The 19445-nt window shown below is 48.4% G+C and overlaps 1 protein-coding gene across 1 annotated transcript in view; it reads left to right on the top strand.

Moving 5' to 3' along the window:
* The first annotated feature begins 10325 nt into the window (after positions 1-10325).
* LPCAT1 (lysophosphatidylcholine acyltransferase 1) overlaps positions 10326-19445 on the top strand; it is a 168268-nt gene continuing 159148 nt past the window's right edge. Inside the window, exon 1 of the mRNA XM_077809180.1 lies at positions 10326-10853. Coding sequence (XP_077665306.1) covers positions 10326-10853 — 528 coding nt within the window. The remainder of the gene's footprint in view (positions 10854-19445) is intronic.

Genomic DNA, 19445 nt, shown 5'->3' with positions numbered 1-19445 from the left:
TGCTTGAGTGGCTGAAAGCCTGGTGGTGTTAGGGAGCGAATGCCCAGATACCAAACACAACACTGTCTTGTTGGGGCAGGAGGGGGTAACAAGGTGACTCTCAGTCCTGAGTGTCCCAAGAATGGCCACACAAGTTATTTCATAGCTGCCAAATTTAGGGGTTTTTGTACCGTCCTCTGAAACATTTGGTACTGGCATCTCTAATACAGGAAACGGGACGAAAAGGACCATTGGTGTGATCCACTGGCAATTCCCACAATCCTATTTAACCATCTTCTATCCTGTTTCTAGACAGGGCATGTCAAAATCTTGCTGCGATTTCCTTCACATTTACAAGATCCAGCCCTTTTTCCATCTGCATCATCAAAATTCAGGTTGAAATTATCTTCCATCTTGACCCTAGAATAGGCCAGGTAATAGGCTGGCAGTCCAGCGCTTCTTTTTGAGGATGCCATCTTTTTTTTCCAGAATCTCAGCTTTCATTTTAAAAAAGTAAGTTTTAAAAATATTTCTAGCTCTTATGATTGCACAGAAAATTTTGAAAACACAAGATAAATGTAACCAATTCAATGATGTGTGCCAGAAACTAAACCACCTGAAACAATAGCTCTGAGAGGTGTAAACTGCCCAGTTACCTCAGAACTCCAGTACCCCAACAACAGCCCCCCAACTCCTGGAATAGCTCCCTCTATGCTCCCAGAACAAAACCTTAACCTCCACCTGAAAACAATCTCCCCTGTCCCCCAAAACAAACACCCAACTCCCCGGGGAAACAACCCCTCCCCCGAACTCAGATACCCAATTATAATTTAAATGTCAATATTAACTATTGCACTGATTTCAAAGTATGTAAGAAATGTGAAAAGAATCACAGATTTGTATAATCTACCGCAGTGGTTCTCAACCAGCCGGCCGTGGCCCCCTGGGGGTCTGCGAGCCCTTTCAGGGAGTCCAGGGGGCCCTGTGGCTGAAACCCAGACACTGAGCCTTAGCACCCCCCGCAGGGCTGAAGACCCAATCCCCGCCGGCACCCTTCGCAGGGCTGAAGCTGGGAGGCACAGGGCTGAAGCCCAGATCCTCAGCACCCCCTGAGGGGCTGAAGCCAGGACCCCTAGGAGGTGCAGGTCTGAAACCCCAAGCCCTGGTGATGTAGTAGCACAAACAGCTCCCTGGCAGAATTTCCTATCTAGGTTTTACTGATCATGCTCACCCGAACTGAACAGGCTCAGCAGATAACTGCTATTGGTGGGAAAATGTGCCAACTGCTGTTTCTGCCATTACACCGGGCAGTGCAGGGCAGCTGCTGCTCTGACTGGTGCCATGGAGCAGGCAGCCACAGCATTCCCTCCTCTCCTGCTGGTGCCGCAGGATGAAGCTGCTCCTCAGTTCCTGAGTCCCAGCCCACTTTGCTCCTGCAGAGGCAGCCAGTAAGAGCCGCCTGGGTGGGGACACCCGGCTCTGTGGCTGGCAGACCCTTCCGGGAACAGGGGCTGCAGGGGAGCCCTCCCAGCACACAGCCCCTAGTACCCCTCTTCCTGCACCCTGAGCTACCCCGTCTGCACAAAAACCCAGCTACCCCCTTCCCTGCACCCTGAGCTACCTGCACAGCCCCTAGCCACCCCACTCCTTGCACCCACAGCCACCCAGTGTGTACACAGCCCCAGATACACTCTCTCTGCACCTTGAGCTACCCCGTCTGCACACAGCCCCTAGCTACTCTGCCCAAACACCCTAAGCTACCCCACTGCCTGCACACAGCCCCTAGTTACCCTTCCCTGTGCCCTAAGCTGTTGAGGTGAGTCAGGGGGTGGAGGTGGCACTCCCTGGACCGCTGTCCCCTGCTCTCCCCTCCCCCCGCAATAGAAGTAAAACTATGTCTACGCCCAAAGCCCCTGCCCGAAGGCCCTCCCCCACCCAGGCCCAGGAGCTTTTATAGCATGTTGAAGGAGGCCTCAGAGAGAAAAAGGTTGAGAACCCCTGACAGGGCCGGCCCACAACATTTTGGCATCTGAGGCAGGGAGCTCAAATGACGCCCCATGCCCCCTCTCTTGGGCCAAAACTTTGAAAGGTCTCAATTCTGCCTTCTTCCTGTTCTACTCCTCTCATCGTACTGCTCTGCTACCTACCCCAACAAAGGAGAACTAACAACTTTAAATGCCTTGTTCAAAAATTTTAACTAACACTTAACTTTCAAACACCTGAACAGCAAATGTAACTTTTGTCTGCATAGTAAACACTGGCATTTTTATCTGTTTGAATAATCAAAGTGGTGCTTTCCGTGCCTTCTTGGTTGCAAAGATTTGAACTGCTTCCTGATGAAGGTCCACAGTCTGGGCCAGCTCATGCTCTATTGAGATGGCTGCAAGGCCAACCAGTCTCTCCTGTGTCATTGTGGAGCGTAGATGTGTTTTTATTAACTTCAGCTTGGAGAAGCTGCGTTCTCCACTGGCAACTGTTCCAGGAAGTGTTAGAAGTATGCACAGAGCAACAAAAGCATTTGAAAAGAGGGTGGTCATCTTATTTGTGCACATATATTCCAGAACAGCCTTTGGAGTTGATCCTGCTGAAATGTCTCTTGAAAGGGCTTTCAGTTTGTGATAAATATAAAGGGAAGGGTAAACATCTTTAAAATCCCTTCTGGCCAGAGGAAAAACCCTTTCACCTGTAAAGGGTTAAGAAGCTAGGATAACCTCACTGGCACCTGACCAAAAAGACCAATGAGGAGACAAGATACTTTCAAAGCTGCAGCCGGGGAGGAGAAACAAAGTTCCTCTCTGTCTGTGTGATGCTTTTGCCGGGAACAGAACAGGAATGGCGTCTTAGAACTTAGTAAGTAATCTAGCTAGATATGCGTTAGATTCTGATTTCTTTAAATGGCTGAGAAAATAAGCTGTGCTGAATGGAATGGATATTCCTGTTTTTGTGTCTTTTTGTAACTTAAGGTTTTGCCTAGAGGGATTCTCTATGTTTTGAATCTAATTACCCTGTAAGGTATTTACCATCCTGATTTTACAGAGGTGATTCTTTTTACTTTTTTCTTCAATTAAAATTCTTCTTTTAAGAAACTGAATGCTTTTTCATTGTTCTTAAGATCCAAGGGTTTCGATCTGTGGTCACCTATGCAAATTGGTGAGGATTTTTATCAAACCTTCCCCAGGAAAGGGGTATAAGATTTGGGAGGATTTTGGGGGGAAAGACGTTTCCAAACGGACTCGTTCCCAGTAAACAGTGTTAGATGTTTGGTGGTGGCAGCGAAAGTCCACGGCAAAAGGTAAAATACTTTGTACCTTGGGGAAGTTTTAACCTAAGCTGGTAAAAGTAAGCTTAGGAGGTTTTCATGTAGGTCCCCACATCTGTACCCTAGAGTTCAGAGTTGGAAAGGAACCTTGACAGGGTGGCAGAGCGGTGGTATTAACTTGAAATCATTTTGAGATCAATTTGAGATTTTTTTGAACAAGAAGCACAGATTTGAAAAGGCAATATTTGTTTTTTTTCCTTTGGGCTGCTGGAAAGCAGGTTTTAAAGTTAAAGCACTTAGAGTTTTATTTTCTCTGTTTTGGGGCCAGAGCAGAGACAAAAGGGAATTGTCTTTTGTGAGCTGGAGTTTTCTCTACCAAAAGGCAGGGTAGTTAACCTCCTGCAGGGAAATTCACAAGTCTTCACAGACCTGAAGTTGTTTTTTACCTAAGAGGAACTAGAGGGGTTTTCTATCTATTTGCCTGGAGATAAAGGTGTTAGTTTTTTTGTTCTTTTTTTAAAGGATTTCTCTGTAGGCTGACAATCACTATCAGAGAACATAGGTATCCGGACAGCACAGCAAAATTTTACAAGCCAAGCTTTTGTTTTGTTTTGTTTTCTTTCTAACTCTTGGGTGTAAAGTTAGTTAAAAACAGAGAGGTTAGGATGACAGACTCCATGGTTCAACAAAAGCTGGAATTAGCCAGATCTGAGTCTGAGGAAAAACAAAAGGAACATGAAAGACAGATAGAACTCATGCGGATGAAAATGGAGGAGAAGGAAAAAGAGAGGAAGCATACACTGGAGATGGAGAAGGCAAAGGCTCAGCAGAATATACCAACAAACCCTAGCAATCCTTCTCCAGGAACCACTTCCCATCCCAGAAAGTTGCCCACCTACAAGGCAGGCGATGATACCGAGGCCTTCCTAGAAAACTTCGAAAGGGCCTGCCTTGGGTACAGCATCTCTACAGACCAATACATGGTAGAGCTGAGGCCGCAGCTCAGTGGACCCTTAGCTGAGGTGGCGGCTGAAATGCCTAAGGAACACGTGAACCAGTACAAACTGTTTAAAACCAAGGCGAGAGTCAGAATGGGGCTAACACACGAGCATTCCCGTCAGCGGTTCAGAGCTGTAAGGTGGAAACCAGATGTGTCATTTACCCGACATGCCTACCACATTGTGAAACATTGGGATGCCTGGATATCAGGAGCAAGTGTTAAATCTCCAGAAGATTTGCCCTTCCTAATGGAAATGGAGCAGTTCTTAGAGGATGTTCCTGGGGAAATAAAAAGATACATCCTAGATGGGAAGCCCAAAACTGTAATCGAGGTGGGAGAGATTGGAGTCAAATGGGTGGAGGTGGCAGAAAAGAAAAAAACTGGTTGCAGTTGGAGTGGATACCAGAAGGGACAACCTCAGACCACATCCTACTACCGGGGGCAGCCCAAGGCCCCAACTACCCCCCAAGGAACCCTCCAGACACCTTATCGTCCCGCCACACCATTCTCCAGCAACCCACCTCACCCCAGTGACCCGTCAGCTGGACGATGTTTTAAATGTAACGAGCCGCGGCATGTAAAGGCCAGCTGCCCCAAGAACCCCAACAGATTACAGTTCATTGCACCGGAATCACACCAGAGGTCCTCAGGCCCAGATACCTCCCAGATAAGCTTGGAGCGGAGGGAAACTCTGAGTGTAGGTGGGAAGAAGGTCACCGCGTGGAGGGACACCGGAGCACAAGTGTCAGTTATCCATGCTTCCTTAGTGGACCCCAATTTAATTGACCCAGAGATCCAGATGGCCAGAAGCAGTAGCTCTAAGCAACATCAGGGCTAAAAGTGTGTGCCAGGCACTAGCAGACATTTTTGCCAGGGTAGTCTGGCCCTCCGACATCCTCACAGACGCAGGAACTAATTTCCTGGCAGGAACTATGGAAAGCCTTTGGGAAGCTCATGGGGTAAATCACGTGGTCGCCACTCCTTACCACCATCAAACAATTGCATGGTGGAGAAGTTTAATGGAACTTTGGGGGCCATGATACGTAAATTCGTAAATGAGCACTCCAGTGATTGGGACCTAGTGTTGCAGCAGTTGCTCTTTGCCTACAGAGCTGTACCACATCCCAGTTTAGGGTTTTCACCATTTGAACTTATACATGGCCACGAGGTTAAGGGGCCATTACAGTTGGTGAAACAGCAATGGGAGGGATTTACACCTTCTCCAGGAACTAACATTCTGGACTTTGTAACCAACCTACAAAACACCCTCCGAACCTCTCTAGCCCTTGCTAAAGAAAACATACAGGATGCTCAAAAAGAGCAAAAAGCGTGGCATGATAAACATCCCAGAGAGCGTTCCTTCAAAGTAGGCGACCAGGTCATGGTCTTAAAGGCGCTCCAGGCCCATAAAATGGAGGTGTCGTGGGAAGGGCCATTCATCGTTCAGGAGCACCTGGGAGCTGCTAATTATCTCATAGCATTCCCCACCTCCAACCGAAAGCCTAAGGTATACCATATTAATTCTCTAAAGCCCTTTTATTCCAGAGAATTAAAGGTTTGTCAGTTTACAGCCCAGTGAGGAGATGACGCTTAGTGGCCTGAAGGTGTCCACTACGAAGGGACAAGTGCTGGTGGCGTGGAAGAGGTGAACCTCTCCATGACCCTTGGGCATATGCAGCGAGAGCAGATCAAGGAGCTGAGCACTAGCTATGCACTAACAATCTCAGTCACCCGAGGACTGACTGAATCTCAGTCAGTCCTCGGGTGACTGAGATTGTTAGTGCATAGCTAGTGCTCAGCTCCTTGATCTGCTCTCGCTGCATATGCCACTCCATTGACACAGATAATGCTCACCCAATTAAAGTCCAACCTTACCGGATGTCTCCTCAAGCTAAAACTGCTATAGAACAGGAGATCCAGGATATGTTACAGATGGGTATAATCTGCCCCTCTGGCAGTGCATGGGCATCTCCAGTGGTTCTAGTTCCCAGACTAGATGGGGAGATACATTTTTGTGTGGACTACCATAAGCTAAATGCTGTCACTCACCCAGACAACTATCCAATGCTACACACAGATGAACTATTAGAGAAACTGGGACGGACCCAGTTCATGTCTACCTTGGACTTAACCAAGGGGTACTGGCAGGTACCGCTAGATGAATCCGCCAAGGAAAGGTCAGCCTTTACCAGACATGTCGGGCTGTATGAATTTAACGTACTTCCTTTCGGGCTGCGGAATGCACCCGCCACCTTCCAAAGACTTGTAGATGGTCTCCTAGCGGGATTAGGAGAATATGCAGTCGCCTACCTTGATGATGTGGCCATATTTTCGGATTCCTGGCAGAATACCTGGAACATCTACAAAAAGTCTTCAAGCGCATAAGGGAGGCAGGACTAACTGTTAAGGCTAAGAAGTGTCAAATAGGCTTAAACCGAGTGACTTACCTTGGACACCAGGTGGGTCCAGGAACTATCAACCCCCTACAGGCCGAAGTGGATGCTATCCAAAAGTGGCCTGTCCCAAAGTCAAAGAAACAGGTCCAGTCCTTCTGAGGCTTGGCTGGTTATTACAGGCGATTTGCACAGCAATACAGCCAAATCGCCGCCCCACTGACAGACCTAACCAAAAGGAAACAGCCAAATGCCATTCAGTGAACTGAAGAGTGTCAGAAGGCCTGTAACCAGCTTAAAGTGACACTCATGTCTGACCCTGTGCTAAGGGCCCCAGATTTTGACAAACCGTTCCTAGTAACCACATATGCGTCCGAGCGTGGTGTGGGAGCAGTTTTAATGCAGGAAGGACCAGATCAAGAATTCCACCCTGTAGGGTTTCTCAGCAAGACACTGACTGAGAGGGAAAGCAATTGGTCAGTTAGTGAAAAAGAATGTTACGCCATTGTCTACACTCTGGAAAAGCTACACCCATGTGTTTGGGGACGGCGTTTCCATGTGCAAACCAACCATGCTGCGCTACAGTGGCTTCATACCGCCACGGGAAATAACAAAAAACTTATTCGGTGGAGTTTAGCTCTCCAAGATTTTGATTTTGACATCCAACACATCACAGGAGCTTCTAACAAAGTGGCTGATGCACTCTCCCATGAAAGTTTCCCAGAATCAACTTGTTAAAATCGTCCTTGAGATGTGGAAAATATTGTTAGTCTTTATATACTTGGTAGTATATTTAGAGGTCCATGTGTCTTATTAACTCTGTTTTCTCCTAGAGCTCCAGGAAGAAATCACAGAAAGCGTTTCACCCTATCTGTGATTTGTGGGGCATGTCATAAATATAAAGGGAAGGGTAAACACCTTTAAAATCCCTCCTGGCCAGAGGAAAAACCCTTTCACCTGTAAAGGGTTAAGAAGCCTCACAGGATAACCTCACAGGCACCTGACCAAAATGACCAATGAGGAGACAAGATACTTTCAAAGCTGGAGCCGGGGAGGAGGAACAAAGTTCCTCTCTGTCTGTGTGATGCTTTTGCCGGGAACAGAACAGGAATGGCGTCTTAGAACTTAGTAAGTAATCTAGCTAGATATGCGTTAGATTCTGATTTCTTTAAATGGCTGAGAAAATAAGCTGTGCTGAATGGAATGGATATTCCTGTTTTTGTGTCTTTTTGTAACTTAAGGTTTTGCCTAGAGGGATTCTCTATGTTTTGAATCTGATTACTCTGTAAGGTATTTAGCATCCTGATTTTACAGAGGTGATTCTTTTACTTTTTTTCTTCAATTAAAATTCTTTTTTTTAAGAACCTGATTGCTTTTTCATTGTTCTTAAGATCCAACGGTTTGGGTCTGTGTTCACCTATGCAAATTGGTGAGGGTTTTTATCAAGGCTTCCCAAGGAAAGGGGGTGTAGGGTTTGGGGAGGATTTTGGGGGGAAAGACGTTTCCAAGCAGGCTCTTTCCTGGTTATATATGTTAGACGCTTGGTGGTGGCAGCAATAAAGTCCAAGGGAAAAAGGAAAATAGTTTGTACCTTGGGGAAGTTTTAACCTAAGCTGGTAAAAATAAGCTTAGGGGGGTTTCATGCAGGTCCCCACATCTGTACCCTAGAGTTCAGAGTGGGGAAGGAACCTTGACAGTGGCCTTTAACCTTAGTCTCATCTCAAGCTCTTTCCAGCTCTGGAATGCTCTCTGGTGATTTGCTACCTTCTTATGACATGCCAGATTTCTAGCCAGATTTTTCCAGTGCTTTGTTCCTGTAGAACCCAATGTGGCTGGAACATTAGACTGGAAGAGTTTGCAACAAAAACAATATGCAGCATTCTGGGTTTTTGAGTACATAAGCCATGGCTTCTCCACTTTGTCACCATTAGGGATTTCATGCCAGTAATGTGTTGGATGGAAACTTCTATTTTCATTGTCTTTGGGGAACATGAAGTTTTTCACTTGCTGTGGCCCACGCAGTACAAGGAAGTCCCTCAGGCTACTGCTCAAGTGGGTCCACAGTCCTGGATCATCTAGACTTAAGGAACTAAACTCAGCAGCAGCTGTTTCTCGTGCCTCCACCACATTCTTCTCTGATCTACACTTTTCTTCAGGAATGTGTATGGTTACATCCATTTGAGATGGAGATATGGATGCTGCAGTACCTGCACTCTGACTAACTGGATGATCAGGCATCTCCTCACCACTCACATCATCACTGGGGCCAGAGGCTCACCGTGAACATTTGTATCTCAGGAGAGCTCCTTCCTGCTTAGATAGAAAAGCTTCCTTTGCTTGCTTTCTTTTTCTGAATGCTGCCTCCGCGGGGCATTTTCTTCTTTCACTCATGACTGGTGTTCTGTGCCAGCTATAGTGGCTCTCAACACTCAATTGAAGGGGACAAATAAGCAGGCTGGTAGCAGGGCCTGAGTGAGGGAAGATAGCTTCTTAAGGGCCTAATTGGCTCCTACTACTTCAGTTGACTGCCTGGTCGTCTCAAGTAGGTTACTCCCTGAGAAGCTGGTGTTAATCAGGCTCCTGGGGGTGCTAGAGAGGTACATAACAGACTCCTCCTCCTCTCTCTCTGCCTGCAGCTCCTGCTGCTTTCTCTTATTCCCTCTCACCTTTTCTCCTGCCTGCCTGTTACGTCTCTTGTGCCCTCCTTCCTCCAGCACAGCACTGCACCAGCTCTGTGTATCTAGAGTAGAGAGAATACATATTCACCAGCAGCAAACACAATTTTCTACACTCTGGGTCCTAGAGGTGCCCCCACACAGTCTGGCACCTGAGGTGGCCGCCTCAGTTCAACTTATGGTAAGGCCAGCTGTGACCCGATCTACTGTGAATGGTGTCTCATTTTAGTGCTACCATTGATGACATTTGAGAGAAGATTGCCACTTTCCCCCAATCTGACCTGTAAAGCCAAAAGTTTAGAAACAGCCCAGAAGGCATTTGAGCCCCTAAGAAGGGGAAGCCAATCCCATAGACCCCAGCTGGCAACATTACCAACCTTGGTGATTTTTTGCAGATTGGGTCACTTTTGAAAGGCTATAGCAACAATAAATCTTGAATCTGCAATAGCTGACTTTCTGGGCTACAAATTTCTTTATGAAATTTGGATGATTTTATTGCAGCAACCTGGTGGCCTCTCAAATCAGCAGATACTGAGATGCATGCACAGCTCGATCAAAACCACCTTTGCTAGCCAGCAGAAGACATGATGCAGCTTATGTACCATTAGGAACAGAGCCCCATCAGCCGCGGCAAAGTAGGGCTTCTCATTGGCCGCTATTAGGGGTGTGGCTAAAGTTTTGTTGGGGGGGAGGCTGTCTTTTAGTGGGGGTTAGGGTTTTGTTTTGGGGTCATGGAGGACTGTTCCAGGGGTGGGTTTGGGTTTTGTTTCCCAGGAGTTGGTTCCAATGGGGTTGTGGGTTTTTTTCCTGGGAGCGATTTGGGGGGCGATTCTGGAGGAGTTGGGGGAGAGGCTGATGTAGGGTGTGGGTGGGTCCAGGAGTTGCGGGAAGGCTGGTGCAGGCTGGGTCGGGGAGTTGCGGGGCGGAGGTGATGTGGCGGGGCGTGATAGGTCCGAGAGTCGCGGGAGGGGGGGCTGATGCGGGCTGAGTCCGGGTGCTCCGAGGTGTGGGGGCGGCTGATGCGGGCTGAGTCCGGGTGCTGCGGGGCTGGGTCGGGGGATGATGCGAGTTGGGTCCGGGTGTTGCGGGGGGCGGCTGCTGGGGGTGTGGGGCAGGGTCCGAGAGTTGCGGGGGGACTGATGCGGGGGGGGTCCCTCCTCTCGATTCCCGGCGGGTGTCCCGAGCTGCCTCCCACACGCATAGAGAGGAGCTCCGCTGCAGCCTCCTTGCCGTCCAGGCGCATGCGCGGGTCCCCGGGAGGGCGGGGCAGGCGAGCGGCGGCGTTGGTCCGATCCGGGTCGCGCATCCTCCTGCTGCCGCCGCCGCCGGGTTCTGGGCTGCGTAGCATCGTCCGCCGCGCTCCCCGCTTTGCCGCGCCCCCGCCAGGACCAGCCCGGTCGTCGTGCGCGCCCTACCCTGCGATGAGGCTGAGCAGCCGCGGCCGGGGATGCTGCGCGGCGGGCGGCAGAGAGCGCGGCCCGCCCCCGCCGCCGCCGCGGAGCCCCTTCGTGCACAAGCTGCGTCCCAGCGCTCTGCAGAAAGCCAAGGTGGGTGCCCGCTTCTCCCGCCCGCCGGCGTGCCTGTGCCTGTCTGGCCGCGCTGGGGCGGGGATCCCCGCTGCTGCCCTGCGGGGCCCCGCCGGGTCACAGGGCGCATGGCCCGGCTGAGCCGCTGACATGCTGCCCGCCCAAAGCGTTGCCGCCTTCCCCGCGGGACCCCGCCTGGCTCACCAAAGCCCCTGCTGCTCGGCAAATCCTCTGCACTGCGCTGGCCCCAGTGCGAGCCCCCGGAGGAAAGACTTGCTAGAAACATCTCGTTTACGTGAACTGCACGATAAAAGGACTAAGGGGGAAATTTGAAAGCAAACATAATTCACCAAATTTTTTCTTAGGCAAAAAGTCGTGTGTGTGTGCAAGTTTATATTCACAGGAGTTGTGTGCAAGTAAAAATTTTTGTATACGTTTATCAGCCGTGCCTTGGAGGTGCAAGTTTTAACGCAGTGAAATAAATACGTTTTATCATCGTTTGGTTTTCATATTCGTGAGGGGCTATGTTATTGCCTACCACATTGCTCATAAATTTCCCTGAGTGCATGGATACTGTATGTATTCTTTTGCATGCAAAAAACATCTTGAGAGAAGAAAACAATGACAAGAAACAAATGTTTCCAAATTAAAAATGACCTTTTTCTAGATTGGGAGGGATTGTGTGATTTGAGAAGGATAGGTGGGAGAATTGCCTTTCATAAGCGGTAGAGTATGGCAACACTTTGAATGTTTGCAAGTTCTTTCTTGGGTAAGCCTTTTTTTTTTAATTTAAGGATATGGTGTTTGTTTCACTGAAAAGCTGTGAGCTATCCATGCAGCAGGTGGGTCATTATGACATGAAAGTGAATAGATCATGAAAATAGTGATTTTGTTGTTGTAACTACATGGTAACAAAATATCATCATTGGAAGTAATGAATTTGTTTGGTTGCTCCTAGCAGAATTTTGAAAGGAGATATTCTTAATTTCCTAAGAAATTATATATCCCTCCTTTATCCTCCTGGGTGCAAGTATGTTTTTCAAATGGAAAGTCAAGAATTCAGAATAAGTAAATGCCAGAACTAAGATAGCCTATGCAACTTTAATTCAGTGGCCTTGTGAGCATACATCTTTTAATAACATGACTGCTTACTGTCTTTTTCCACTGGACCCCTGCCTCATTCAGGTCATAAGATGGATGGTGCTCTCTGAATGAATAGCTATTCAATATTACTTTTTATCCTTGTCATTCAGTGTGTGGCTTCAGGCTTTATTAATGATCTGCTGTTCAAACTCTACACTAAATTAATTTCCTTATGGCCTTTTCTTCCTAAAGCATTCGTCACTAACATCTGAGTTTTCACAAACATTAGTTAACTAATTTTCACAATATGCCTGTCAGGTAAGCTGTCGTTTTTAAAGCTGAGCTGAAAAAGGGAATCCCTTTCTGTGAAAAATCTTGCATTTTTTTAAAAAAAATGCATTTGAATAATGCTGAAAATGTGAACTGGTTACACAGAAAGGGATTTAAAGCAAAATTTTGATTAGGGAGAGCGGAACCAGAATTTTCTGGCTGCCTCTCCCCCCAGGCTGTTGCCAATTTCCCTCGTTAAATTGACAAGAGCCTTCCACTGAGCTGCTGAAGAGGCAGAGCACTTAAGTACTTTGACTCCTCACCTCCTCCTTAGGCCTGGGGAAAGAGAGGCAGGCCACCTGGTTTCTTTTTCTGTCCCAAAGCTGGAGAGGAGGTAGGGAGGCAAGGTAAGGCAGAGTGCCCTGGTGTTCTGCCCCTCTCTCTCTCCCAGAGCTAGCCCTCCTGGAAATCTTGCCTCCATTTCACTGGAAGAAAGAGAAATTGACAACAGCAATTCAGGCAGGGAGCCATCATTTCTATTTTCCCAGCGGAAAATTGAAATAGGTTGGCAAAACTGAAATTTGTCTCAAAGAAAATTTTGGTTTTGAAAAAGGGCATTTTTTGGTCAGAAAAGCGTTTTGACAAAAAACTTTCAAGGAGCTCTAGGTGTTTTTCCGAATTTAAAGATGGGAGTCTTTGCTAAGATCATAAAGTATTTACTTTTGGGTGCGCAAGCTGACATGCCTTGGGCTTGATTTTTTTCATAGTATTTAGGGGGTTTTTTAATAGCATTTTATATGTTCAAAATACAGCTCACAGGTACCTCAGTGATAGATATGAGTGCTCAGCCCTTCTGCGAATTAGGCCCCAAGATGTCCCAAGTTAAACAATCATCAGATGATGTCCCCTGTGGAAAAGCTTTTGGCTTAAGTGACTTTCTCAGAATGACATAGAACTGTGAGGCACTGACAAGGCCAGATTTCAATTTAGGGTGGATGCAGATGTTTTAACCAACTTTTTCTTTCTTAAACCTCTGGCCTTATTCTCTACCTTCTTATGGCTCGTGGGTGGGATGCCCTGTTCCTGCTGGTGCTAGAGGAGGAGACTGGTGGTGGTGGTGTTGCATGGCTTCTGCTTAGCTGTTGCTGGGAGGGAGAGGAAGTAGTGTGGAGCTCTCTCTCCACCCCATCCACTCCCCAACTGTTTCTGCTGACCGACTGCATGCCTCCAGCTGCCTGGAGCTGTAGCAGCATAACTTCCTGCTTCCTTGCAAAATGCATGTGGGTACATGTGCTCCTCCTTGAACTTTCCACCCCTTTCTTCTGTTAGCCTACACTGGGCTGGTGAGCCTCCTTCTGCCTGACTACCAGCCTCCGCTCCCCCCTTTGTGTTTCGCTGTTCTCATCCATTTTGCATGGGTCCCCCTTCCCAACCTTGTGACTTGCTGCTCCCACCTGTCTGTCTCAGGGAGATCTGTCCCCTTTGCAGCTCTCTGCTTCTGCCTGTCTGTCTCATGTGGGTTCCCCCTCCCCCCCTTTGCAGTTTGCTGCTTCCATGGGTCCCCTGCCTCTTTGTGGTTCAGTGCTCCCATCTGTCTATCTCGCATGGGTCCCCCCCCATCCACCCTTTGGTTCGCTGCTCCTGCAAATCTTGTGTGGTGCCTCTTGTGATCGCCTCTCTCCTGCTGTTTGTTGCTCATTGCCTTTCCTAGCCCAGTTTTCCTGTGTATTTGTGCATGCCTGTGCTTGTTTCTCCATTCCCCATCCACTGTGCTTTTCTGCTTATATATGCTCTCTCACTCCGAGTGCAACCGGAGTCTATCATCTTTCCCCACATAATGTTTGCTGTATTCCCTATTTCCTATCATTTGTTTGATTAACTTTGCATTTATGCCTTCCTTACGCATATGCAGGCTAGTGGGGAGGAGTGGTTAGCCTCTTCCCCTCCCCGCCTCTGGTGGCTCTTTCCCCTCACCCGAACTTGATGGAGGACCTGGAAACAGCCCTGCGTGAGGCTTCTGCTCCAGCAGCTGTGTTTGTGGAGGGAAGGGAGGTGCTGCGGGGCAATCTCTGGCCACTGTCATCACTCCACTTTGGCTCTCTGCGCCATCTACCCCCCAGGTCTACCACCAACACCTTTTCCAGTGTCGTCATCTCCACCAGGAAGGCTGCGGAAAGCACAGACAGGGACTCCACTGTCAAAACTGGGACCACCAATGGAGCCCTCTCAGTCAGCAAGGACCATGACAGAATAAAAGGGAAGAGCCTGCCCAGAAGGCTCCTTCTGCAGCAGTGGTTACTACTACTGCTGCTCTGCTGTCAGCTGAGGCTCCCCCCCATCCTTCTGTCCTTTCCACCAGCTCTGGGGGTGCTGCCAGAGCTCAGGGGTCCTAACCCAGTAACCATAGCACCTACTACCAAGGCTGCAGGCATTGGGTCCAGTGTGATGCCCACGCCTGGTGTTGTGGAAGAGCCCCCGACTCTGTCCCTCTAATTCCTGTGATTGATGGTGCTGCCCTCAGCAGTATGGCTGCTGTGGACCCCAAGCTCATTCCTGACCCTTCCCCTTTATGGCATTCCAGGGTGCAATCCAGACCAAGGAGGGGCTGTGTCACCCTTTCTCTGCAAACTGGGGCACCTCACAATTCTTTGCTGCTGTAGCTCCCAACCTTGCAGATAACACCCTGAGTGTCTGTGTATAGCTGCATCCTGCCAGCCACACATCAGTCACACTCTGGCTTCTACCAGTCTTGGTTATCAGTTGTGGAATGACCCCAACCCATTCCCAGATTTCCCCCCAAAACATGTATTCTGCACTGTCCAACCCTCTCCTGGAACCTTAGTCCTTTGCATCTCTAAGGAATCAATGTACAACAGTCTGCTACTTTTAAATGACGTTCACAGACAACTCACAACACTGGATTAATTTTAATTAAAGAATAAAACAAGTTTATTTAACTACAAGAAAGTTTTGAGTTAGTACAAGTATAAGACATTAAATTCAGAAATGGCTACAAGAGAAGTAAAGATAAAACACTTCCTAGTACTAACTTAACAAGCTAGACTTGGTTCAAGTCTTTTACCACGTTTTCCCAGTAACACTGCTGATGAAACTCTCAGGGGAGGGTCTTCTCCCAAAGTCCAACAGCTGTTTATTTTGTCATCCTAGGTGAAAAGGAGAGACATGGACAGACAGAGATACCTTGGGGAGTTTTGCCTGTTGCTTTTTTGGTTCAGTCACCCTTTGTAATGTATTTTCCTGAGGGTTATCCCTAGATAAAGGTCATTCCTGCTGTGAGGTTGGAGTCAAGGAGTCTGATGGTGAAAGAGGTTCCATGCTGCTGTTTGATAAAATGCAGATCTGTTTGTTCCTGCCCATGTCCTTACCAAAGAATAGCCATTGGATGGTATACCCTGAGTCTTTGCAGAAGCCAATTACTCTAGACCTTTTGGTGTGGGGGTATTCTGTGATCCTGTGATCATTCCGCAGAAGACTGTTGCCAATCGAGCTACTGAAGCCAGATGGTGGCTGGAGATGGGGGGACAGGCTGTACACTCATTGAATTTTCAGGTGTCCTGGACAACTTTGTTCTCCCTAGACCGATGGCCTGAGGTGCTGGGGGCTGCTGATGTGCTAGGTCACCTGCTGCATCTCTAAAAGAAAAGGAGTACTTGTGGCACCTTAGAGACTAACCAATTTATTTGAGCATGAGCTTTCGTGAGCTACAGCTCATGCTCAAATAAATTGGTTAGTCTCTAAGGTGCCACAAGTACTCCTTTTCTTTTTGCGAATACAGACTAACACGGCTGTTACTCTGAATGCTGCATCTCTGGATCTGGGTGGGAGGGATCAACGTCATTTACTCTGGTACTGGACCTGAAGTGGGTGTGATTCTATTAGCAGGCATCCACCTTCCTCAGCATCTTGGATCATTGCAAGTGTCTGGTCCTAGGTGGGGAATTTAACTCCACCCTGAACATGCTGGACCGTGTTGGGAGATAGAAGTGCCAGACCACTGTGGATATTCTCATGAAGATAATTGACCATTACTTCCTGGTCCAGACATCTCTACCAGTTTGGCTGGGTGGAGGAGTCTCTATCATGACATTTGCAGCAAGGCCACATCTACGTCTCCTGTTTTAACATCTTGTAGGGCCACTTCTCCAGCATCAGCAAGGCCCTCTTCTTGGACCGCCACCTGGTGGTTGTGACAGTCTCTTTGACTCCTGAGCAGCCAAGGCCAGCCAACTGGCATTTCAGCAACAGCCTGCTGGAAGCCATGGCTTTCATGGCATCATTCTGGGAATTCTGGCTGGCCTTGTGGGGGCAGAGGCACATCTTTCCCTAGATACAGAGGTGGTGGGATGTGGGGAAGGTAGGTGCCTGGCTCTTCCACCACAACTACACCCAGGGAGCCAGTTGGAGGAGTGGTTTTGTGATAGAGCATTTGGAATGGGAGGTTTTGGAGCTGGAGAGGCACCTGGCTGCTTGCCCTGGGGATCCATCTGTCTGCAGAGTGTGTCGGGAGAAGCAGGGTGGGCTCTGGGCTCTAAATGACCATGGGCCAAAGGTACTTTTGTTCAGTTTTGCATCCAGCTCCTTCAGGAGATGGATTCTGATTCCCACTTTTTCTATACACTGGAGAGTAAGAGCAGTGCCAAAAACCACATTTCATGGCAGGGGTTGGCACAGTAGTGATGTGTGAGAAAGGTTGAACACTTTCTGTGCTAACTTCTCCCCACATCTGACCGATGTTGATGCTTACAGAGTCCTCTGGGGTAAAATCCGTATGGTCAGTGTAGGTGACAGGGACTGGTTGGAGCTTTCTCTCTCTTTTGGAAACCCTTTGTCTGATGCCCACCAATAAATCTCTGGGTGTTGGTAGGCTGAGGGTGGAGTTCTGCCACATGTGCTGGGATATGTTGTCTTGGACCTGTCGTGTTCACACTGCTGCCAAAGAAGGGGGACCTTGATGACCTGAGGAATTGGCATTTGATATTGCTACTAAGCACAGATTGCAAGATCACATGGAAGGCTGTGTCACTAAGGCTGAAGTCCTTGTGGGCAGACCTGGTCCACTCCAACCAGACCTATGCTTTTCTGGGCCAGATAGTCTTCAGTAATCTATATCTAGTCTAGGACCACCTTCATGTGGTGTGTAGGGATGGTCTGTCACTTGCCCACTTCTCCTTTGATCAGAAGATGGCGTTTGACATGGTGGATCAGGGTATCTCATGGACATTCTCCTGGTGTTCAGATTCCTCCAGGTGATGTATACTTCTGAGGAGTGTTTGATAAAGGTCGGATGGACCCTGACCGAGCCTGACATCTTCAGTCAAGAAGTGCGTTCAGACTGCCTGCTCTGCGACCAACTGTATGCCAGTACCATTGAGCCCTTCCTTCATTTACTCTGCCGCTCTCTTGGTGGTCACTTTTCTGCCACTAATCCCTTCCTACTGTGGAAAATTGTCTGACTGTCTGCGGAAATGGACAGGGCTACTCCAGTACCTTTCCCTTTGTTGGAGGGTGCTGGTTATTAACCAGCCGGTCCTGTCCATGCGCTGCTACTAGTTCAAAATTGACAGCCTTCCCCCAGGGACCCTAGCCAGCTCCAGAGTATGATCCTGGAGTTCTGTCTGGGGAACCATTGGAGGTTCTTGAGCCTCCCTCCAGGAAAGGATGCGTAGGCCATGATCTGGATCTACAGCCAGGTCCACACTTTCTGCTTTGAGGCCCTTCAGAGATTCTTTTATGGTGCATGGAATGCCTTCCTCCACCACCTCTGAGGGCTCCAGTGTCACTCCCAGCTCTTTAATCTCCCCCTGAGAGGTCTCTCTCGAGACCTCAGAGTTGCTAGTCTTTTCTCAGGACCTGGAAACTATTTTCAGTGAACAGGTCTGTAGTGGCCACTGACAGGGAAGACCTCCTCACAGACCTCCTGTTACAAAACACACACTTTGGCGTGTGGGTGGTGGAGTCCCCCTTGGTGCACTGAAAGATGGCTCTAGCTGGCATCACCCGAATCGGAGACAAGGACTATGGTCGGAGGGACTGGGTGAACCTTTTGGCACTTGGCCAGTGCATTGGGTTACCCATCCCTTCTGTACCCTGTCATGTTCCAGGAGGTGAGAGTAGCCTGGTCCCCTGCCTCTTTTGCTTATCTTGAGTAGGTCCTGCAAGAAGGCATTCCCCACCCATCCCTCACTTTTGATGCTCCAGAGCTCGTCATTGGGTGTTGCCCTATGAGCCCCTCTTTCATTCCGCTGAATGCCTTTGATGCACCACTTGAGCAAGCTGAAATGACATCCAGCTGGTCTTTCACTGAACCACACCCCACGAACATCTCTATGCGTTTGTACTCCCAACCAAGTGATGGGACCTGCTGCCACCTGTAGTCCTAAGCGCTCTATGGAGTCATGAGCTCGGGTGCATGGCTGACATGGTTCATGAAGTCTTCTGACAGTTGCCCGTTTTGCAGCGAGAAGGAGGCCCTGGTTTTGACAATCAGGGTCCATACACCCCAGGGAGAAAATGGGGGGTCTCAGCTGCTAAAAAATAAGCAATTGAGCCAGTTGGTTGTAGACAAAATTGTTGTGTATTAAAATATGTTGAGTTGAGTTAAGTTTATTTGTGAAAGCTTGTAATGCCGTAAACTTGATGGTCATTACGAGATGTGTACGTGTTGTAGTTATGAGTGCATGCATGTATATGTGTGGCAAAAACTGTAACTATAGTGAAACTACAGTATCACCTCACAGCAGTGTAGTGAGGCAGTCAGGCAGGGAGGGCACCTCCCAGACTAAGTGTTTACACAAAACTGGCTCCAAGCACCTAGCATTGTGCAGCCAGAAAGAGAAAATGCTAAGCCATTAAAGTTAATTGGAAAACATTGGAACAACTTGAAACTGAAAAGAACCCCTCAGCCTGGGAAACTTGCCCAGCTCTGTGTAACCATGAATTACCATGGAATGTGTGTGCGAGGAAAAGGAGGAGAGAAAAAAAAAAAAAAGAGAACCCTGCAAACTCTATTAAAAGAGAGGGCACTTGATGTGAAGGCTATCCAGAAACTGAGCGCCAACATTTAAGCTAGGTGCTGTCCATGAAATACTGGATCCTCTCCTGTGCTGTCGGGGAATGGCTTCACTGGCACTTTTGCTGCACAATGAGGTAGTACCCTCCATGTGGCATGATTTGGTACAAAAACAGAATGGCATCCTCCATGGAGCTGTATGGAGGGTGCCATCTTATAGAGGAAAAACG

This window comes from Eretmochelys imbricata, chromosome 2 (genome assembly GCF_965152235.1).
Source record: "Eretmochelys imbricata isolate rEreImb1 chromosome 2, rEreImb1.hap1, whole genome shotgun sequence".
Taxonomy (NCBI): domain Eukaryota; kingdom Metazoa; phylum Chordata; order Testudines; family Cheloniidae; genus Eretmochelys; species Eretmochelys imbricata.
This window is presented reverse-complemented; position numbering and strand designations above follow the sequence as displayed.